The sequence below is a fragment of the Myotis myotis genome, unplaced genomic scaffold, assembly GCF_014108235.1.
Source record: "Myotis myotis isolate mMyoMyo1 unplaced genomic scaffold, mMyoMyo1.p scaffold_m19_p_13, whole genome shotgun sequence".
Classification (NCBI taxonomy): domain Eukaryota; kingdom Metazoa; phylum Chordata; class Mammalia; order Chiroptera; family Vespertilionidae; genus Myotis; species Myotis myotis.
In genome coordinates, this window is record NW_023416317.1 from 46,169,801 (window position 1) to 46,194,182 (window position 24,382).

Genomic DNA, 24,382 nt, shown 5'->3' on the forward strand with positions numbered 1-24,382 from the left:
ACCCAGATGCTCCCCACAGGATGGGCCTGCTCTAAAGATACTTCCTCTACAGCAGCAGTCAGCAACCAGTGGTCCGCAGACCACTCGTGGTCCGTGAGGGCCAAAAGGTTGGCGGACGCTTCTCTACAGTGCCACACACAATAACAGTGACACAAATATTTGCCAATTAATTAACGAATCAAAGGGATGAATGTGGTCTAATTGTGTCTATCCCTAAATAATGGAATATCCTCTGAATTTTAATTTGAACATCACCAGCCACTTGCTTTCCATCTTTCCTTCTAAATATTCCTTAGGATGCCTGTGTCTTGTCCTCCCATGTCTTCGCTTCTCCCTTCCTCCTCTAAAAGGAGAAAGAATTCCACAGAGAGGTCATGGTTGCCTTACACCAGTGAAAGAATGAGCATGGATAGTGTCTCTCCAACCAGAACAGAGGACACCCTGGTCCCAAACTATGACCCAGTGCCCACAGCAGGTGTCCCCGAGTGGAAGTGACACCGGCCAAGACCTCCGCATGACCCCTTGCTCTCGAATGGTCTCTGTAAGGCCAGGTTTCAGAAGAGAATGTGCTGATCAAGAAAGATCACTTACGTATCGCTGTAAATTTCTCCCTATGAAGAAACAGGTGGCATTCAGGTCTTTTGTTTCTCTTCTCATGAGCCTCCGCCCAGGACCTGACCCTCAGCCAATGCCCCACTTCCACACAAATGAAGGAAGTTGCCATGAGCCCACCTGTCCCAGGTACACTGGCCTTGCAGTGGTCTGTCCTTCAACCCACAGCAGCAATCGTGCTGTCATCCCACCTACAAATAACGCTTACAACACACTCGTGACAATCTTCCATTTTTTCCTCCCAACAGAAGTCTATGCTTTTTCATCACTGTGATGGGAGGTGTGCCAGAGAAGGAGGAAACCGGCATGCCACTTCCTGTGCAGCTCTTTGCAGATGAGTTATCACCAATTGCTCTGAGCAGTGTAGCAGTTTCTAGAAACACGCAATTCACTTAAAGCCTGTTCTTTTTTTGTTTTGGTAATATAGAAGAATCTCTTTAAAAACGCAGTTACACCTGACCAATGTTGCTCAGTGGATAGAGGGTCAGCCAGTGCACCGAAGGGTCTCAGGTTTGATTCCTGATTAAGGGCTCGTGTCTGGGTTGCAGGTTTGATCCCCAGCACTGGCTGTGGTGCATATGGGAGGCAACCAATTGATGTGACTCTCTCCCCCTCCTCCCTTCCACTCTCTCTAAAAATCAGTGGGGAAAATATCCTTGGGTGAGGATTAATAAAAAAAATTTTTTTTAATATAATGACATCCTTCTTTGGCGAAGGCAAGTATTGGACATGCAACATGCATGAGTGTCTTACTCCTTGGACAGAAGAACAGTGAGGTCTCTATGCTACTTGAAGAACTGGTATTTTTTTTTTGGGGGGGGGGTAATAAATTTTTATTTTAAAATAACTGCAAACTTAGAGTAAGGTTGTAAGAATAGTACCAAAAACTGATATTCTCTTCACCCAGATTCTCTAATTGTTAACATTTTACCGCATTTACTTTGTCAATTTATTTCTCATGTAAAAATATACATATTTTGCCCTGGCATGGCTCAGTTGGCTGACTGTTTTCCCATACACTGAGAGGTCGCCGGTTTGATTTCAGGTCAGGGCACATGCCTGGGTTGTGGGCTCCATCCCCAGTAGGAGGTGTGCAGAAGACAACTGATGAATGTTTCTCTCTCTCTCTCTCTCTGTCTCTCCCTCCCTCCCTTCCTTCCTCTCTCCTAAAAAAAAAAAAATCAATTAAAATATTTAAAAAATAAATTATACATATTTTAAAAATTCATTTGAGAATAAATTGCAGACATGATGGCCCTTTACCCCTAAATACTTCACTGTGCTTTTCCTAAGAGCAAGGGCATTTTTTAAATAAACACAATACAAATATTAAAAACCAGGAAATTAACATGGATACAATACTACAATCTAATCTATGTATAATCTAATCACATTCAATGGTCATAATAATGTTCTTCATAGCAAAAAATAAAGAGAAGAAGAAAAGTTCAGTCCAGGATCCTTTGTACCATGTCCCCTACAAAAGCTGCTCTCAACCTAAATGAAGATTCTTTCGTTACAGCCAGATGTATATTATATCCAGATGCATCCTAGCCACGCTGCCCCTGAACTTTCATTTGTGGAACCTCTGCAGCTTACAAGGCACTCATGAGTCAGGTAAGACGAGTTTAGTAGCATCCACCAAACCACCTCCGGCCCATGACTGTTCATGGGGTTATGAGTTATGCAGAAGGTAATGAAAGTTACTTTCCACACTCCAGGGCTGACAGGCCAACACACCAGCCAGTGGCTGACCTCAGAGTTCACTGTGGCCACAACAGAGCCCAGAGCATCCAGCCACAACTGGGGGGGCAGAGAGAGCAGAGAAGAGCAGTGTGTCCCAGTCGGAACCTGAACAGCTACTGCCTCAGGGTGGAGCTTCTCCCAGATGGAACAGCTGCTGGGCCAGCCAGCGCCTGGGAGGACAGTGCTCCAGGTTCCAGGCTAGGCCTGCCAGCACTGCAAACGGAGGTCCTGTCCTAAAGACCGAATCAACCGAAAGAAAATAATCTTAGCGCCCAGCCAGTGTGGTTGAGCACTGAACTATGAACCCGGTCATGGTTCGATTCCTGGTTGGGGGACATGCCCAAGTTGAGGGCTCGATCCCCAGTAGGGAGTGTGCAGGAGGCAGCTGATCAATGATTCTCTCTCATCGTCGATGTTTCTATCTCTCTCTCCCTTCCTCTCTCTAAAATCAATAAAAATATATTTTACAAAAGAAATGAAATAATCTTAACAACTCGATAAAGGGAAATGTGAGGAATCTCGTTCAATAGGCCCCTGCCGCTTAGCACAACAGCTGCCCAGAGCCATCAGCTGGGTCAAAAGCCCAAGCCTGCGTGCATGGCCTCAGCTGGGTTTTCTGTTGCTACAAACACCAACCTGGTCCGAAGTCCACGGTGGCATACAGCCCCTGCAGTGCCCCACACTGCATAAGTTTCTCCATTTCGCCATCAGTGGTGAACAGAACCACGTCATTACCCAGGTGGTAGTGGAAACGCTTCTGCAGGAAACGCAGGTAGTCATAGTCACAGGAAAAGTAGCTGCCATATTCATTTTCAACCTGCAAATTAAAAAAGAGGAGGGTGAAAAGAAACCAGAGATCCCAATGAAGTCATTCTAATGCCACAAATATCCCCTACACTCAGTCCTCAAAAATCATTTAAAAAAATATATATTTTTATTGATTTCAGAGAGGAAGGGAGAGGTAGAAACATCAATGATGAGAATCATTGATCTGCTGCCTCCTGCATGCCCCAACTGGGAATCAGGATTGAGGTTGCATCCCAGGCATGTGACCTCCTGGTTCATAGGTCAATGCTCAACTACTAAGCCACACTGATCAGGCTCAAAAATTCATTTTCCAAAAAGCAACTCAGCATAAAAACGTACCCTGCCCAGGAATAAGAAAAAGAAAACAGAAATCACAATGCTAGTTTTTGGATTGTAGTGATGTTTTATACCAGTGATGGCGAACCTTTTGAGCTCAGCATGTCAGCATTTTGAAAAACCCTAACTTAACTCTGGTGCCATGTCACATATAGAAATTTTTTTATATTTGCAACCATAGTAAAACAAAAACTTATATTTTTGATATTTATTTTATATATTTAAATGCCATTTAACAAAGAAAAATCAACCAAAAATATGAGTTCACGTGTCATAGGTTCGCCATCACTGTTCTATACTATTGTAGATAATCCTATATAATAAAAGGCTAATATGCAAATTGACCAAACGGCGGAACAACCGGTCACTATGATGCGCACTGACCACCGGGGGCAGATGCTCAATGCAGGAGCTGCCCCCTGGTGGTCAGTGTGTTACCACAGGGGGAATGCCACTCAGCCAGAAGCCCTGAGCCAGGCTCACAGCTGGCAAGTGCAGCAGCGGGGGTGGGAGCCTCTCCTGCCTCCACGGCATTGCTAGGATGTCTGACTGACGACTTAAGCCTGTTCCCCACCTAAGCCATCAGTCAGACATCCCCTGAGGGCTCCTGGACTGCAGAGGATGCAGGCCGGGCTGAGGAACCCCCACCCCAGTGCACGAATTTCATGCACCGGGCCTCTAGTTATAGATAATACTCAACTCTGCTATTGTAGTGCATAACCAGCCATAGACACTCTATGAATGAATAATAGGCATGGCTGTGTTCCAATGGACTTTTATTTACAAAAACAAGCAGCAGGCCAGTTGGCTCATGGGCCGCCATCTGCAGATCCTAGTTTTAGAGTAACTGTGTCATCCTCTAAGCTCCTTAGTGAGGCAACAAGGCACCACGGACCTTTAAAGTGGTTGATCTTCCACGGCAACAAGTAGGAACAGGGCTATTACCTCATGATGACTACTCCATACACTGGATGAAGCAAAGTTGTGGGTGGAAGGTCCTGCCCTAATTATTGTCACCTGGGATATTAATAGGTGTTTGTGGCTTTCCTTATTTTAGGTGTGGTCTTAGTACAAACTGCGATAAACATCCACATATGAATCCAGTTCAGATGGTGAGGTTTAGAGAGTATCTGCACCTATGGCTGAATCATAAGGATGAGTCAAGGTCCAGGCTGGGCTTCCTGCAGCTGTCAGACAATAGTGTTGAGGGCCCTAACCACCTGCAGGCAGGGATCTGAGTCCTCTGGTAGGAATCATTTTGTCCCGCCTGCAGACACAGCTCCTTGGTGGCCTCTTCAGACTCTCGGGGCACCGAGAGAAAGTGCCAGCTTTGTGAACTGAGTGAATCATCCCTACGGCCCTTGGCCTCAATTAAGGCAGAGATAGAAATCAGCTTTCATAGAAACTTCCACAGTGAAACCCTGGCTACTGAGGCTAGCCCCTTCCTTCCTTCCTTCCTTCCTCTCCCTCCCTCCCTCCCTTCCTTCCTTCTTTCCCTCCCTTCCTCCCTCCCTCCCTTCCTTCCTTTCTTTCTTCCTTCCTTCCTTTTCTTCCTTCCATCCTTCCCTCCCTCCCTCCCTCCCTCCCTCCTTCCTTTTATGCTGCAAAAAGCTTTATTGTTTCCATTTGGTCCAATGCATGGGAGAGAGCTTCAGGGCGGTTCAAAGACTGGCTAGTAGGGCGTGGCTCAGTGGTTGAGCATCGACCTATGAACCAGGAGGTCATGGTTCAATTCGAGTTTAGGGCAGATGCCCATGTTGCAGGCTTGATCCTCAGTGTGGGGTGTGCAGGAGGCAGGCAATCAATGATTCTCTCTCATCATTGATGTTTCTATCATTCTCTCTCTCTCTCCCTTCCTCTCTGATATCAATAATATATATATTTTTAAAGGAAAACAAAAAAGAATGGCTAGTATTTCAGGGAGGGGCAAAAGTCAGGCGGACACCAGGGGAATGCAGAGGAGCCCCTCAAAGGCCTCTGGGCTCCGAAGGCTCCTAGTCATGATTGAGGGTGAGTCTCTGGAAGAGATGCTCGCCCAGCCCAGCCTGGGGGCCGGCCAGCCTGCGGAGGTGAGTCAGCTGTCGCCCATCTTCTTGATGAGTTTCACCTCCTCACCCCGGAAGTGGTTCTCCAGGAAGTCACGGAGATGAGGGTCTGTGCGGGTGGAACCCAGGGCCTGCAGCTCCACAGGGGCCTGGTTTAGGTTCCTCTCCAGGCCAGGGCTGCTTCCATGGCATCTTGAGTTTTGCCTACTCATCTTGGGAAGCTTTCAGTGCATCCAGGAAGAGAATGCGGCCCCCGCGCTGGTTTTGCGTCTTCAGGAGGCGCTGGGAGCCCTCTCGCTTCTTCTCCAACTCTCGGAAGAAGTGGCCCACGCCCTGGAGGGCCACATCCTAGCAGTGGAACTAGAAGCCCAGAGAGAGGCAGGTGCGGAGGCCCGCAGATGCAGGCTGGCCAGGCGTTGATCGCAGCCTCCACCTTGGTGGAATAATTCTGACGAATCTGGGAGCTCATGGTTGTTTGGCAATAAGGAGATAAGGTAGCAAACGACCGAGGTGTTGGCTGGTCTCAGAGGTGGTTCTGAAGGTGGTGACTGGCTAAGATGCTGGAGAGTGGCCGGAGGCTGGAAGAAGGGGTGTCCCTGGGTCTGGGGCATCCAAACACTGTTGAAGCAAGAGACAGATCCGGGACCGCCAAGGGCACTGTCACCAGCTTCTTTCTTATCTAGCCCAACCGCTTCTATTAGATTCCAGAACCACTGGGGAGGCGTGAGGTGTGAATACACGCCGGATGTGACCTCCTGACGGCCAGGCAGAGGTATGGGGAGTGGGAGAGACTAGAGATACACCTGGGCAGGGATGAAGGTCACTAAACTTCCTCAAATGCTTCACAAATGGAGGCGCTAGCGGGGTGGTGTTGGCCAGGTCACTTAATCTCTTTGAAAGTCTTCACTTAAAAGAGACAGTTGACCTAGCCGGTTTGGCTCAGATAGAGTGTCAGCCTGCAGACTGAAGGGTCCCGGATTCAATTTCGGTTAAGGGCACATGCTCAGGTTGTGGGCTCGATCACAGGAGGGGGCATGCAGGAGGCAGCCAGTCAATGATTCTCTCTCATCATTGATGTTTCTATCTCTTTCTCCCTCTCCCTTCCTTTCTGAAATCAATAAAAACATATTAAAAAAAATAAAAGAGACGGTGGCTAGAATAATTGAATAGCATTGGCAGGACATCCAGGACAGAGTCTGGTACATAGCAGGCATTCAAAAAAGGTAATACCTCCCCCAAATGCAATTTAAATCAAAGCACCATCTATGGCATTGCCTCTCAGAGAAACAGACTTATGAAGCTCAGGCCTGCATCCCTCCTATAAATACTGTGACTGGATGGAAGCCTTCGTGTCCCGCCAGCCCATGCTCATCTCCATGGTTACCTGCACCGTTATAATCGGCCCTCCATTCTGATAGAGAAGAGGCTTCATCTTGGGCAGAATGACTCCCAACCACGTGTCCACAGCTGCCAGGTAGTCTGGAACACAAGACAGGTTTAACACCATCATGCACCTTTTAGTACAAATAGACACAACACAGCCTTATTACTCTGGGGCTGCCAGTAGAGATCAGAATATGCTGGATTCAACAACTACCTTCTGAAACGGGGCAGCGACATGCCCCAAGAGTCAGATGAAAGTTGTCTTGCAAGGAGCCATCTCCTCAGCTGAGTTCCCAGTGGACAAGGACCAGTATGCCTGGTATCTGCCACTGTAGCTAGGACAGAAAGCCTGGAGGCATCCTGCCAATGTGTGTTAAGTGGAGAAAAGAGTGACTAAGCCCTGGCTGGTGTTGCTCAGTGGTTAGAGTGTTGCTCTGCAGATTGGAGAGTCAAGGGCACATACCTGGGTTGCAGGTTTGATCCCTGGCCCCGGTTGGGGTGCTTGCAGGAGGCTACCAATCGACGTGTCTTTCTCACATCGATAATTCTCTCTTTACTCTCTCTCTGTCTCTGTCTCTCTCTCACCCCCTCTCACCTTCTCCCCTCTCCCATTCTCTCTAAAAATAAATGGAAAAAATATCTTCTGGTGAGGATCAACAACAAAAAAGAAAAGAGTGGCTGAATGGTGTCTCCTCCTCTGTCACAGGTTTTTTTTTTCTTTGTACAATTAAGCTCCAATGAATTAAAAAGGGTGTCCCAAAATTCACGCAAGAAGTAATTTTGATAGAAAACACAAGCTTATAATTAAAAATTGTAAATTTTTTATTGATTCATAGAATATATACAGTATAGGGTTATGTATGGAATAGCATATCGGGTAAATGGCCTCCACGGCTTTGCTGGCACATACGCATAATCTGGACGGCCAATTCTGATCACCAAAACGGGAAATTAAACGACCAGGAAATGACTCACGCAGTAATTGAATTGTTTCTTGGGCTGTATGGTATGTGGCACCATCTTGTTGAAACCACATGTTGTCCACATCCATATCTTGCAATTTAGGCACAAAAAGCTGGATTATCATGTCGCGATAGCGAGCACCATTAATTGTTATTGCCTGAGCAGCCCCATTTTCGAAGAAGAATGGTCCGATGATGCCTCCAGCCCAAAATCCGCACCAAACAGTGACACGTTGTGGATGCATTTGTTTCTTTTCTTTTTTTTATTATGATTTTTTTTTTTATTGCTTAAAGTATTACAAAGAGTATTACATATGTCTCCTTTTTCTTTTCCCCCCCGCTCTTGACAATCCCCTGGCCTCCCCTACCCCCCAGTGTCTTATGTCCATTGGTTATGCTTATATGCATGCATACAAGTCCTTCGGTTGATCTCTTCCCCTTACCCCTACTTTCCCTCTGGGGATTGATAGTCTGATTGCTGTTTCTCTGTCTTTGGATCTGTCCCTGTTTACCAGTCTATGTTGTTCTCTATAATCCACAAATGAGTGAGATCATGTGGTATTTATCTTTCTCTGACTGGCGTATTTCACTTAGCATAATGCTCTCCAGTTCCATCCATGCTGTTGCAAAAGGCAAGAGTTCCTTCTTTTTTACCGCAGCATAGTATGATGCATTTGTTTCTCAACAATCACTTGTGGATTTTCTGAACCCCAAATGTGACAATTTTGTCGATTAACCAAGCCATCAGGATGAAAATGAGCCTTATCAAAATTCAGCCACATTTATGCAAAACGGTCATGGAAAATTTCAACAAAAGAGTGCGTATGTGCCAGCAAAGCCGTGGATGCCATTTACCCGATATGCTATTCCATACATAACCCTATATTGTGTACTTTATGAATCAATAAAAAATTTACAATTTTTAATTATAAACCCGTTTTCTATCAAAATTGCTTCTTGCGTGAATTTTGGGACACCCTTTATATTTACCTTGTCTGATGGGGATAATATAAAGTTGCTGGCCATGTTGCCGGATTACATGAGATAATACATACGAAAACACTAATCATATACTAAGGGTGCAAAATGTGAGGGGAATACACTCAGAAGGAAATATGCCCACAGCATCACGCACTGGCCTTTTCCACAGTAAACTTAATCCGTGTTAGCTGCTTTTATGACCACCTTCACCACCACCACCGCCACCACCAAGAGAAACTGAAGTCGTCAGAAGATAGAAATGCAGTGAATCAGGGCTTACAGCTAAAATGATATCTAGTGGTTTAAAAAGTCAAGAACAAAGACCTATCATTTACATCTGCGAACGGAGATAAAGGGATAGAAAGCATCTTAGCTACCGAGGAATCCAGTGACACCTTTCCAGCTACTGCGCCTGCCATGGGGATTAGCTAGAAGCTAGATGCTACCCCCGGCCCTGCAATAGAATGCAGGAGGGGAAAGCATTGAAGTCACTCGGTCAACCGCAAACAGGGCCCATTGCCAATTCAAAGAGTTATCAGTTTGTCAGCAAGATCTGGTCAAGTTCAAGAAAGCCTATTTCCTACACGTGCAGTGCCTGGCATTCTGCAGTGGATAACGATAAACACTTTCACTAAACTTTCAGAAGTGTCTGCACAGAAGTCCTCCAGCCTTCAAAATACCTGATTCTCATGATATAAGTTGTCTATGCGTTCATAAGTTCTCTCAAGGCATCTGCCACAACTTACCTGGATCAGACGAACGAAGAACAATATTTTCCTTCTCTAAGAGCCACGCAGGTAATCCTCCCTAGGGTAGGAAAGCAAAAAAATAAATAAATAAATAAGCCAATGTCAGGTCCATTTCGTGAAAGGCACCCAGGGGAGATAGAAATTACTGCTAGCAGTGAGGGAAGAAAGGTCCCATGGAGAAGGGGTATTTTGAGTTGGGCTTTCTAATCTGGAAACTTCCAGGGAACGTAGAAATTGTAACGTGGCAAAAATAAGATCACTCTTTATGAATACAAATGGTTGGAGAATCAAAGCCTTAGCTATAGATTAACTCCACTTAGCTTCCCAGCTAGCCTGTGGGGTAGACAGAGCCCCCACCATTACCTGCTTTTTTTCAGATGAGGAAACTGAGCTATGTGGGTGACCACCAAGAGGAGGACCCACCCCTCTGACCCTTACCTGTTCCCCTCTGCTTAGGCATCTCCTAAGGGAAAAGACACCTGTGTGGCTACAGTCACGGGCTCCATGTTGTCTGGAACTAGAGACTTACTTAAACTGCTTGAACTCCCTTTCCCCTGGCTCCCTGCCTGCCAGCCCACCCGGGTCACACACAGCAGGCAGGCAGAGCCCAGCCTCGCCACACTCACCATCTCCCACTCCGCACAGATGTAGGGTCCAGGCCTCAGGATAACCAGCAGCCCCAGCTCGTGCGCCAGCTGAATAAAATGCTCCACGTCATGCTCCTCGGAAAACTGGTACTGTCCTGGCTGGGGCTCGTGGAAGTTCCAGGGCACGTAGCTGCCAAGACACACACAGCCCCTTCCTGGAAACGGCTCAGAAACCCAGATGTCCTGCGTGAATTTCTGCAGAGCTATCAACTTGCAGGACGCACAGGCCTCTCCCTGAGGCAGCCTCTCGGGAAACAGGCCTTGTTTCGAGTTTTCACAGCGGCTACCCAAGCGAATCAAACGTGTGTGTGTGGGGGGACACTTTCAAGTTTATGACCCACAAAGAGTGTCCATTCCTATTTACTGTTTGACTTTAGGAAAGATACAGAATTATATGAACACGAATTATTGATATGTAAAAGTTACATATACCTGTGAAAAGCTTAGGAAAAATGAAAATATCTGTGCTAAAGTAATAATATATACATATACATACATACATACATACATACATACATATATAGTCAGAGCCACTTAATGATGGGGATAGGTTCTGAGAAATGTGTCATTAGGCCATTTTGTCGTTATGCAAACATCATAGAGTGCACTTATAAACCTGGATGGTCTAGCCTACTGCTCCTAGTACAGCAAAACCACGTGTCATTAAATCAAGCAGGAGAGAACATGAAGCAATCAAGAGACACGGTAGCCCTAGCCAGTTTGGATCAGTGGATAGAATGTCGGCCTAGGACTGAAGAGTCCTGGGTTCGAATCTGATCAAGGGCGCATGCCGGGGTTTGGGGCTCGATCCTCAGTAGGGGGCATGCAGGAGGCAGCTGATCAACAATTCTCTCTCATCATCGATGTCTCTCTCTCTCTCTCTCTCTCTCCCCCTCTCCCTTCCTCTCTGAAATCAATAAAAACATATTTTTTTAAAAAAAGATAGAGACACTGTAAACACGAGATGGATGAGGCTGAGGCTGGAGTAACATGGCATACTGTTTTACAGCAAACTTTTTTTTTTATAAAGTAGAAATAGTACACCCTAAGATAACACTAAAAAGTATAGTGTAGTAAATACATTAACCAGTAACATGGTCACTTGCTATCGCTATCAAGCATTAGGTACTGTACATACTAGTAATTGTATGTGCTACACTTCTGACTGGCAGCACAACAGGTATATTCACACCAGCATAACCACAAACACACGAGGAATGTGCTGCACTTCAATGTTGCAATGGCTATGACGGCCGTGGGTGACAGAAATTGTATAGTTATATCTTATGGGACCGCTATCCTACAGGAGGTTTGTCTTTGAAACGTCATCATGCATGACTACACGTATTTTTTGAAAAGTACTTTTTAATAAAAATGAGAAAAGCTTCAACCCCTTTGTCCTCCTGACGGAAGACTTTGTCAGGAACACGACGCAGGAGATAAAAATGACAAAAGTCCCTACCGGCATCCCTGACTGCCTACAGCATGGAATATAAATTTAAATACGAAGCCACCCATGGACACCACAGAGGTCTCTCTGATGACACTGGCTGTGTCCTTCTTTTTAAATCTTTAATATTGTTATTGATTTTAGAGAGGAAGGGAGAGGGAGAGAGAGATCAAAACATCAATGATGAGAGAGGATCATTGATTGGCTGCCTCTTGCATGCACCCTACTGGGGATCGAGCTCACAAACGAGGCACGTGTCCAGACCCGGAATTGAAGCGTGGCCTCCTGGTTCATAGGTCGATGCTCTACCACTGAGCCACATGGGCTGGGCTGGCTGTGTCCTTTTTCCACCATCCTAAGCTTTCAGGGTCCCCTGGAACAGAGAGTCTTGGTCCCCTTGAACACAGGCTTGAAACTACAGACAGACCCCAGTGGCCTTACAACCAGAAAAACAAGTGGGGTTCCCCCTAAATTATCTGTCCCGGGAATCTGCCTCTGGGTTTTTCTCACCCTTTAGTTTTGCAAAGTTATCGGCAATTCACATCAGCAGTGCAAAAACCAGAGTGGCCAGCCACCCCAGTTCTTCCCAATTAGTCACCTTGCAACAGCATGAAAAGAGATGAGGAGAGATAGCTCCTGGGGTAATTCTATAACCCCAGGCGATAGCATGAACTCAGAAGAACCCTGAAAACAGACTGGGTTTCCGGAATCTACCTAACAAGGAATATTCCCCTAAGAGCTGAGAGACGTTATAACTACTTACAAACACCCTTATCTTCAAATCCTAGATGGATCTCTGGCCAAAAACTTGTGCCTGGGCAAATTTCAGTGTCACCAGCTGTACATGGGAATGGTAAGACCTTGAAGAAATGGAATCATTCATGTCAAGTGCCCTGCACATGGTGAACGCTCAATCATCGACACTTCCCTTTGCCTTTTTAAGCTGATACTGGTATGATTTCTAGCGATGATGTTCAAGATTGGAAGAGGTGATGAATTACCCCGAGAAGCGCCTCCCAGAACACCGGACAACACTATTTCCCATCCTGAGCAATGAAACAGCTGCGCTGAGAAACGCAGCTGAACCCTCTCTCCAGGTGTGGCTGCCCGGGCGCAGGTGAGGGCCCAGTGCCCTTCTACTTACATCTGGATGGCGTTCAGCCCAGCCATCTTCATCTTCAACAGCCGGTCCTGCCAGTAGAAGCGGGGCACACGGAAGTAGTGGATGCTGCCCGAGATGTAGCGGAACGGCTGGCCATCCTTGCGGAAGCAGTTGTGGTTGTAGTCGATCTCGAACGTCTTCTGGGAGGCATTCTACAGGGCAAGGGTGAGACCACGTGAGAGCCTGCACCTTCAGCATTTTGGGGGTAGACACTTTGAGCGTGGCAGGTGACTCCCTGCCTATTCAATTTGCATAATGTGTTGATGGAGGGAATGTTTGGTTTCTGGGCTACAGAACAAACCACAGCTAAGCCAGGTAGGCACTCAGGTAACAGAATCACCAAGCAGGACCCACGTGCAGGATTCCACAGGGCTCACCTTCCAGAGTCCAGCACCGATCTGACAGTCGGTGGCTGAGAGGCAGGAGTTCTATCTCCAAAGGGAAAACCCTGCTGGCGGTGATTCTTCTCTTGGTGTAGCAAAGCCCAGTAGGCCCGGAATACAACACACAGACACACACACACACACACACACACACACACACATCCCTCCCTCCCTATGGCTATGACCTGCCGGAGCACTGGATATACCTCAATAGTAATATTACTGGGCTGAAAGCAACAGATTAGAAGTCCTGAAGCCTCATCCTAGGTGTTGCTCTAAGTTCCACCTGCGTGGAACCTGGGCAGGTCCCTCTCTACTGCCTCCTTTCATCCAAAAACATGCAGGATGTCAGACTAAGTGAACTCTAACGCAGTATTTCTCACATTGTGGGCTGCGACCCAGTTTGTAAGTCATGCACTCAGCTTGGGTAATGATGGGTACCTTTTGCTAATAAGAGAGACTAGAAAACAGAGTGTATTGCACGTAGTAAAAACAAGTATTATTTTATGGAACTTTTATTATACATATATATATATATAGAATTGCATATGCACGTAGGTCTCTATGTGGTTGCAATGTAACATGTATTTCTAGCAGTCAAATCAAATTTTGAGGAACACTTGGCATGACTTCAGAAACTAGAAATGCTAGGATTTGAAAGGGAAGGTCTCAAAGGAGAAGCCAACAGGCAGAGGGAAATACTGTCCCCTGGTGGGTGAAAAAGGTAGCAACAGGCCACAGGTGCCACCAGGACTAGGTCTTCAAGAAAAGTTGGTAGGATTCCTTGTGCATTTTTAGGCTTTCATAGGTCACAATATGAATTTTTTTTTAAAATATATTTTACTGATTTTTTACAGAGAGAAAGGGAGAGAGATAGAGAGTTAGAAACATCGATGAGAGAGAAACATCGATCAGCTGCCTCCTGCACATCCCCTACTGGGGATGTGCCAGCAACCCAGGTACATGCCCTTGACCGGAATCAAACCTGGGACCTTTCAGTCCACAGGCCGACGCTCTATCCACTGAGCCAAACCAGTTTTGGCATGAATTTTTTTTAAAGCTTTTTTTTCATGGCAGCATCACAGTCAGTAAGAGCTTTTGGGGGGAGAGGGCCTTGACGTCATATCTGAAGCAAGGGTGACAGCACGTGTTCCAGATCCAACATGGTCTGAAGTCCAACAAGGGCATGGAACACTGTGACTGTAAGTGAAAACACCCCAAGTAGATTGCTTTGAGACAAATGGGAAGCTTTACTGTATGTGAATTATATCTCAATAAAGCTACCCCAAAAATAAGGACACATAAATAATCATAACATAATCATTTTAATGACAATTTATTCTTCTAGTAAACCAAGGCTTTAATTTCCATTCAAAGGCAAGATACTCAAACTCACAAAATACAAAAATAATTTCATATACCGATTTTTTAAAAAGATATTTTTATTGATTTCAGAGAGGAAGGGAGACAGATAGAAACATCAAAGATGAGAGGGAATCACTGATTGGCTGCCTCCTGCAGGCCCCCCCCACTGGGGACCGAGCCTGCAACCCAGGCATGTGCCCTTGACTGGAATCAAACCCTGGACCCTTCAGTCCACAAGCTGATGCTCTATCCCTTAAGCCAAACCAGCTAAGGCCAGATGCCCCAATTTTGAAAACCTTTTCAGTGCATGTATATGTCAGTGTCAAATAAGGATTTCTCACAAGTTCTGTGAGTTCAAGGGTGGCCTAGGAGTTGGGAATATTCGTTGAACAAACAAGCCTGAAGGAAGTAAGCAACTTTGGCAGAATGGGGGAAAAGGAAAGGGTTGTTTGAAGTCCACATGTCTAGGAGAAGGGATCCAGAAAAGCCAGGCAGGAGTTGGCGAGAAATTATGTTGGCGGATGATAGAATCTGGCGTTCATCCCACACAGTGGAACCTCATCCTGTATTTAAAACCTCAAAATCCAGCCCAAATAGCTCCCTACCATCTGTTTAGAAATATTACCAAGTCCCTACTGTGTGCTGAGTAAGCACAGACCACACAAATGTGACCACAGCCCACATGCTTCCCTCTAACAAGGAAGAAACCCAAGGGTTAACCTAGTGAGGCCTAGATGATAAAGATAAGACCATCACGTTGTGCACCTTAAACTTACACAATGCTATCCATCAGTTATATTTCAATAAAGCTGGGGATAAAAAGGGATTTGAGCAGAATGTTACAGCAGTACTCAATGACATGTAACCCAGGCATGGGGGTGGGGGGCAGGGAGTGGCAAGGGAAAGTTTCCCAGAGGAAGGGACACCCCAAACTGTGGTTCTCAACCTTGGCCACACGTCAGAATCACCTGCAAAGTTTTTAAAATAGCAAAGTCAGGCCTCACTCTCCAGGCATTCAGATTTTAATTGATCTTAGGTGGAGCCCAGGCACTGGTATTTCTTAAAACTGCCCCAGAGGATGTAATGTGCAGCAGAGTTGAGAACTACTGGCCTGCCGGCCGGTGTAGCCCAATAATTGAGTGTCAACCTATGAACAAGGAGGCCACTGTTCTTGGTCAGGGCACATGGCTGGGTTGTGGGCTCCATCCCCAGAAGGGGGCATGCAGGAGGCAGCCAATCAAAGATTCTCATCATTGATGTTTCTATCTCTCCTTCTCTCTTCCTCTCTGAGATCAATAAAAAAAAATTTTTTTTTTTTAAAGAGAGAACTACTGGCCCTATCTGGTTTGGCTCAGTGGATAGAGCATCAGCCTGCGGACTAAAGGGTCCCAGGTTTGATTCCCAGTCAGGGCACATGCCTGGCTTGCAGGCGATCCCCAGTGGGGGGTGTGCAGGAGGCGGCCAATCAGTAATTCTCTCATCATTGATGTTTCTATCTCTCTCCCCCTCTCCCGTCCTCTCTGAATCAATAAAAATATATATTTAAAAAAAGAAAGAGAGAGAGAACTACTGGCCTAAATGAAACCCTAGAACGAAGTAGAGTTGACCACAGGGAAAGGTGATGTAGGCAGAGGAAACTGTGTGTGTGAGACTGGCGGAGAGGACAGGCTACAAGGAAGGGAAGGAGCTGCAGGCATCAGTACAGATGGAGCATGACAGCTGCTGAAACAGAGATGGGCAGGGGCCAGATGGAATGAACCCTGAACTTCAAGTTCAAGGGCCTGGACTTTATGTCAAGAGCTATGGAGAGCAATTTAAACAGAAGAATGGTAGGATCCAATGTGTGCTTTCAAATATTCAGGACACTGGCCTTTTATGGAAGTGGCAAAACAGGAAGCAGAGACCTGGATCATGGTGGTGACGGGGGTGGGCAGTGGACAGCAGGGAGAACCCATAGGACCAGGGGCTTGGTTAGGTGTAGGTGTAGGACACAGGGGCTGAATTGTAGAGGCTCCACTGCCCCCAGGTGGAAAAATTTGAGTATTATTATTTTTTTTTTTTTGAGAGAGAGACTTAAGGGACATATCAACAGGAAAGAAAAAAAAGATTGCATGGATATTAACAGCGATGAAGTTTATAACAATATACAGAGTGGGGAAAATTCAGTTGTCATCTTTGGAGATCGCTAGATTATTCATTACTCTGAAAAATGATCTTGGCAGAATCATGGCTGTTGCGTAGAATGAGAACCACATTGCTTCTTTCCACCTGTCCCTCATTTCTGCGCTCTTGAGTTACTTCTCAGACCATCTGCACTGGAGCCCCTGTTTCATGTTACGCTTCCAGAGGAACCCAGATGAAGGTGTGGCCTAAACAGCAGATGCTCAGGATGTGAGTCTGTACCTGGATGTCTCATATATGTCAAACAGCAGCAAGGACCCTGCAGCTGGTGCTAAGCGGGTGGTGAGGCAATGCAAATACTAAGGCCCTCACCTGTGCTGGACTTGGAGGAGGTACAGGCAGAAGGGGAGGGGTGGCATCTGCATTAGCTCTACCCCTGGAATGGGGTGTGTTACTGGTCATTGTAAGCATTGTAGGTTGCCTGGCTTTTGTAACAGACTTGAAAGCTTTGAAGAAAGAGATTGGCTGACAGGCTCATGTAAGCCATCCACTCTGAGCATTCTGTGAACACCAGAGGCTTCCATGACAATAATTAGAGACCCACATCTCCTTCCAGAAAAGTAAGGCTCAGGACTTAATCATGGAGACACTGATAGTGCATCTGGAGGGGTCAGAATAGAAAGCTGGATAGAGGGAAGTTTGCTGGCATGGTGCACTCTCCCATGACATGTGAATTAGCATCTTAACCCCCCCCCGCCCCCTCCCCCCCGCCCCCCGTGCTGTTAGAATGGTTCTCCAGAACCTGGACCTGATACTGGCCTGCAGGAAATGAGCTGGAGATGCCAGGACTGCGCTGGCATCCTGAGGAAGGTATGAGATGGCTCACCAGCCACCATCTGACTGTACTTCCCCAGGACACTCCCTTCAGTGAGGAATGCCCAGGGAGGAGGAACCTGGCATTTCTGAGAAGCCTATGAGCGTGTTGTCCTCTGTAGGAAAAGGGTGACAGAAGATGCTGCCTTGGCCCTGGGATCCCTAGTGTTTGGGGATTATGAGAATCTGACAATCAAAGAGAGACCATTTGACCATCAGGAGTAGGTGGGTATAATGACAACAATGACCAGCAAGGCCAGAGTGGCAACCAGGTGTGCTGGCCAATAGCCATCTTAAGCAATTGCTCATAAACCATAGCGTTCCTAGAGGGTGAGATGGTTGGGCAACCAGCGAGGGAGTTGCTTGATGTGTCTAACAAGAAAAAACAAATCAAGAACTCATGAGCCAAAGGCTGGTATCAGCTCCTGCAATGGAAAATTCATATCTTCCCCCAGTTGCCAGCTCTGACAGCCAATTGACTGAACAAAGGGCTGGGTGGATTCCCATCAGGGAGGGCCCTGCGATGCCACTCCAAGTACTATATACGCAATAGTTCCCAATCCTTCCCCAGTGGGAATTAGGGTACCTGAGTCCTAAGGAAAGTGGCACCCCCAGACCTTCTGAGGATTGTTGGGTATGGTCTGAGCTGATACTGACACCAGAGGACCTGAAATGCCATCACTCTCCCTTATTGGGCCGGGGAGAGAGGGAGTCTTGGCGCCAAGTCCTTCTCAACAAGTCAGAGGATCCACCTGATGGCTATTTCACTGGTCCTGAGTGCACCTTGGGATGGTTTTACCTAACAACCCCCAGAGCCCTCACCATGAGTGAGAGCCACTACGAAGGACAGGGCTGAGTGGAGGTCCTGGAACTGGACACCCCCTCCACTCAAGATGAATCAGAAGCAAGACCACAATTCCTCCTGAAATAGCAGGTATCGTGTCCCCTCCACAAAGACTCACAGGACATCCTTGTCACACCCCATTCAAATGACCTGTGAGCCCCAGTGAAAAACAGATCCTGGTGGATGATGTGGCCACCTACCCTGTGGGTGCAGAGAGGATTACCAGGAACAGTCAACAGAGCCTTTGGCATTTGATTTGTGGCTAATGTTCTAATCTTTTCAAAGCTATCAATAAAAAGGATCAAATGCAGTTTGTTTGTAAGTGGGCAGGACAGAAGTACACATTCTCTCTTGCCCCAGGGCCCTACTGACTGCTCCACTTTCTCCCAGAGACCTTGACTGTGAGGACATTCCATGGGCTGTCCCTCTGTTCTGATATATAAATGACAACATGCTATTTGGACCTGGGAAGCAGTGACAAGTCTCTGAAACTGAAGCTTAGAAAAGCAGACAGAGCCCTAGCCAGTTTGGCTCAGGGGACAGAGTGTCATCCTGAGGACTGAGGGGTCACAGGTTTGATTCCCACTCAAGGGCACGTATCTAGGTTGCAGGCTCAATCTCCGGCATTGCATGTGCAGGAGGCAATCAATTGATGTGTCTCTCTCTCACATAGATGTTTTTTTTCTCTCTCTCTCTCTTTGCTCCTCCCTTCCACTCTCTAAAAATCAATGGAAAAATATCCTTGGGTGAGGATTAGCAAACAAACAAACAAAAAAATAGAAAAGCAGACAGAGAGGATGGATATGGAGAGCTACAGAAGCAGCATCACCTAAGAGACAGCTTCCAATTGGTGACTGTCATGGTCAAGGTTAACAGGGAAAATCCACTTCATGGCTCCCAAATGACCTTTAAGGATATGAGAGGATCCAGCCTGAAGGAGCCAGCATTCTTTATTTTTTTTTTTAATATATTTTATTGATTTTTTACAGAGAGGAAGGGAGAGAGATATAGAGAGTCAGAAACATTGATGAGCGAGAAACATCGATCAGCCGCCTCCTGCACATCTCCCACTGGGGATGTGCCCGCAACCCAGGTACATGCCCTTGACCGGAATCAAACCTGGGACCTTTCAGTCCGCAGGCCGACGCTCTATCCACTGAGCCAAACCAGTTTCGGCAGGAGCCAGCATTCTTAATAACTGTGCACTGTGGCATCACCAACAGAAGGTCAAGAAATGTGAGGGAGGAATGCAGAGTCTATTCCCCCCAAATGAAAAGAATGTAAACTTTGCCCTGTGTGCAAATTCCACCCCTTCTAAATTAATTAGCACTGGGACAAAATGCTGAAGAGCCAGTTTTATTTCACACTTGCAGGGGTGTGGTAGCATCAGTACTTACAGTGCATGAGATCACAAAAAACATGTAAAATAAAATCAATCCCAAGCAAGGCCAAGCCCACATCTTCCCAGGGTCCCTCATGGACATAATACATATATTATTGGAGGTAAAAACAATAACACAGCAGTATAAACAAGATACCCTCAAGACCAAATACACATTAGGGATTTAATACTGTCCAACATAACATTTTTAAGTTATTTATTGAGTTTAGATTATTTCAGTAGTAAATAAGCATTAAAACCAAACCAACCATTAATCATAACACTGATATTTACACCATCAAGTAATGTGAACATCCCCCAAGTTTCCTAACCCTTGGGAATAACAATATTATATTTGCATTACTTGTGCACATTCCTCAACTAGAATAAAGAAATGAAAGTAGCTCTGTGATACCACACGTTAGGGGTCATGCCAATTATGTGAAGATGTGTCCTCAGGTACCTCCCTATAATGCTGGTAAGCACTTACTCAATGGATCTTCATCCCTTAAACTAGCGGTTCTCAACCTGTGGGTCACGACCCCTTTGGCAGTCGAATGACCCTTTCACAGGGGTCACCTAAGACCATCCTGCATATCAGATATTTACATTACGATTCATAACAGTAGCAACATTGCAGTTATGAAGTAGCAACGAAAATAATTTTATGGTTGGGACACAACATGAGGAACTGTATTTAAAGGGCCAGAAGGCTGAGAACCACTGCCTAAACCCTTTCAACTCACCCTAAAGACCCAAAAGCCTACAGAATTCCTGACATGAACTGTTCAGCTCTAAGGTGACAGAGCCCTAAGCCTCGTAGACTGTTAGCACCTACGGTTGACAGGAGAGGGATTAAGGAAAGGGGAGAAGATAGAGGTGGATGAGTCTTTGTACACCATGGGCTTCCCAGGCCCTTTAGTTCACAAAACAAAGAGAAAGAGAAGGAATATTTCAGATGACTATAACACAAACTTGAATTTTTTCAGATCTATGTATCTTTCACACATGAAATGTCATGGAAACACCATTACATAAGTCAGGCTAGAGAAGCAAAACCACCACAGGGAATGGTGAGAATCGATATAGATCTGGAAAATTTGTAGATGAGCTGCTACATTCTATTTTTATTAATTTTGTTTACTAATTTATGTCTGTCTTATTCTGTAAAGATTTTTGTTGAGTATCCCAAAGGACTGTGGGTAAAGAGCGTAAATTACGATGGAAGAGGAGGGGCAATGACAGATGGAGGGGAAATGGGCCCATTTGGGACCAGTTCCCAATCCTCTAGGACTCACAAACATTTGCAGTCTTAATTCTGCCCCTTTATCTCAGAAAAAAAGTGTATAGTTTTTTATTTTTAAATAAAAAATTTAAATATAAAGTAGTTCTCAAATGATCTTCCACAAGGTGCCAAGACCATTCAATGGGAAAAAGACAATCTCGTTAACAAATGGTGTTGGGAAAACTAGATATCCACATGTAGAAGAATGAAGTTGGGCCCTTATCTTACATCATATATAAAAATTAACTCAAAATGGATCATAAGCTTCATGATATTAGACTTGGCAATGATTGCTTGAGTACGACAACAAAAGCACAGGCAGCAAAAGCAAAAATAGACAAGTGGGGCATCCTTAAAAACTTCTGCACATGAAGGGCAATAGAGGGAAAAGACAATCTATGGATGAGAGAAAATATCTGCAAATCACATATCTGATAAGGGGTTAATATCTATACAAATAAAAGAGAAACATGCAAATTGGTGTCACTCCGCTATGCCCACCAGCCAATCAGATGAGTATGCATATTAACCCAACAAAGATGGCCGTTAATTTGCATATGCAGGCGAAGACTGAAGACAACGTAGAATGGAGCCAAGTGCTGCAGAAGGGAGCAAGGCTGCAGAGAAGCAAGGCGGGAGGGGGGCTGGTGGAGGCGGGAGCGAAGACTGAAGACAACATAGAAGGAAGCCAAGTGCTGCAGAAGGGAGTGAAGGTGCAGAGAAACAAGTGGGGGGGGGGGGCGGGGGGGCAGGGGGCGGGGCGGGGCGGAGTCAGGAGCGAAGTCCGCCTCAGTGGGTTTCGCTTCCTTCTCTGCTTCGCTCGGGCAGCAGGAAGCCCTATTCTTGTAGGAATCTTCTTGCAATGGGCCTGTACTACAGAATATAAAAAGAACTCTTACAACTCAACAACAACAAAAAGTCAAATAACCTGATTTTAAAATGGGGGAAAGACTTAAATAGACATTTCTCCAAAGATGATATACAAACATGATCGACAAACATATAAAAAGATGCTCAACATCCCTAATCATCAGAGGAATGCAAATCAAAACCACAGTAAGTTATCACCTCACACTAACAAAAAAACAAGCAAGCAGTAACTAGTTCTGTGAAAATGGAGAGAAATCAGACGCTTTGTGCATTGCTGGTGAGATTATAAAATGGTTCAACTATGGAAAACAGTATGGGAGTTCCTCAAAAAAATGAAAAACCAGAACTATATAATCCAGCAATCTGACTTCTGGGTATTTTTCCAAAAGAATAGGGAGCAGGGTCTTGAAGAGATATTTGCATTCCCACGTTCACAGCAGCATTATTCACAGTAGACAAAAAAAAAAAAAAAAAAAGGTGGAAGCAACCCAAATGTCCACTGATGGATGGATAAACAAAATGTGATATATACAAACGAAGAAATATTCAGCCTTAGGAAGTCTTGTCACGTGCTACCACATGGATGAACACGGAGGACACGATGCTAAGTGAAACAAGCCATCACGAATAAACAATGCAGGATTCCTCTTATATATGGTACCCAGAGGAGTCAAATTCATGGAAACAGAATGTCAAATGATGGTTATTAGGAGCTGAGGGAAGGGGGAAAGAGGAGCTATTGTTTAATGGGTATAGAGTTTCAGATCTGCAAGATAAAAAAGCTCTGGAGACCTGTTTCACAACAGTGTGGCTCGACTTAACACTACTGAACTCTACCCTTAAAAATCATTAAAATCATAAATTTTATTCTATGTGCTTTGTACCAGGTTGGGCGGTTGGGGAAGAGACAATGGGGATAAGCAGGAACAACTGAATACTAACTCTTTAGACAGTAAACTGTATTTGAATCCTGTTCCTCACCTGTAACAGATACAGTTGCTTAACCCTCAGTGGAAAAAAAAACACTTGTATTGAGAAGTAGAAGACCTGGCTTCGAGCCCCCAAACCTCCTACTAGATAGTAGATGATATTAAAGAATTACTGTTAGTTTCCTTGGCTATAATAGCATTATACAGATACTTTTCTAGAAAGGATTCATAAGGAAGTATTTTTGGATAAAATTATATTTTCTAAGGTTTTGTTTAATATTGTCCAGCCAAAAAAGAAAAAGAAAAAAGATAAATGAGAAAAGACCAGCAGAACAGTCACAGCTGCTGAAGCTGGGTGGTGAGCCCACGGAGGTTCAGGAGGTTGTTCTGTGTACTTCATGAAAATTTTAAAATTTTCACAATAAAAAGTTTTCAACAAAGGGGAAAAAGATGGAGGGATGTTTGGAATGGATGACAGTGGGACTAATGTACTGAGCTTTTACAATAATAGGATCACACTACACATGCCATTGTTACTTTCTTAAAAACGTTTCATTTTAACTTGCACTTACAGATTAAAAAAATAATAATAAACTAAAATAAAACTGAAAGAATTTTCAAGCTCCAAGTAAATATTTCTCTCCACCTCCTCTAGCCATAAACAAAAGAAGAAGGTAAATGGGCGAAGGACAGAGGTGCAGACGGTGCTTCGGCGAGCGAGCCTTCAGGGCCCTGTCTGGACGGTAACGGAGAAGTTTCTGCTGGGAAACTCCCACCACACCATGGAACACAAGCCAAGCAGGACTATTCCTTGGACAGGTAAGGTGGGCCTGTTTTATGTCTAATGCAGAGGAATCAGTCACACTGCACTGGCAGGAAGGCCTGCTGTCAACACTTTGGAAATAAGAAGGGTGGTCTTCAGGATCCCATTATCCACCAGGCAGAGGGTGCACAGGAGACATAACACAGGCAGAGGACACAGCAAACCCCCACAAATCACCGTGCCCAGCAGCAGGCGGCCCGGGACCCACTCACGTCCCCCAGGTTTGTCTGCTCCATTAAACCCTGGGGCACCCGCACCCAACACAGTTCCTTAGCAAGCCCCACCGTGTTCACAAATTAACAACACTGAGTGCTTCTCTTGTGACTGTGCCACAGGTAACTCCCACGCCAAGTCCCAGACCCTCCCCACGAGACAGACTTGAGGTAGACATGATAATTATCCCCATTTCAGGGTGAGGGAAACCGAGGCTCCGGGAGGTCAAGTCACCTGCCCGCCCAACACTGCCTGGCGGGGAGCAGCAAGGTGGGCCTCTCCCGTCACAGCGGTGCCTGTGGTGCCCGTTGGAGAAAGAATCTCGGTCACAAACATGTCAGTGCTGAGCCCAGGTCCTCAGTCTCCTCAGAGAGGCCTTTCCTAACAGGACTGCTTATTGCTACCCCAGGGGCAA

General features: G+C 45.7%; 1 protein-coding gene across 1 annotated transcript in view; it reads right to left on the reverse strand.

Annotated features, from left to right (window-relative positions):
- Nucleotides 1-24,382, reverse strand: part of GLB1 (galactosidase beta 1) — a 69,211-nt gene that overhangs the window by 38,789 nt on the left and 6,040 nt on the right. The window contains 5 exon segments of the mRNA XM_036332869.1: nt 2,995-3,175; nt 6,931-7,025; nt 9,619-9,679; nt 10,248-10,398; nt 12,863-13,032. Of these exon segments, the coding sequence (XP_036188762.1) occupies nt 2,995-3,175; nt 6,931-7,025; nt 9,619-9,679; nt 10,248-10,398; nt 12,863-13,032 (658 nt within the window).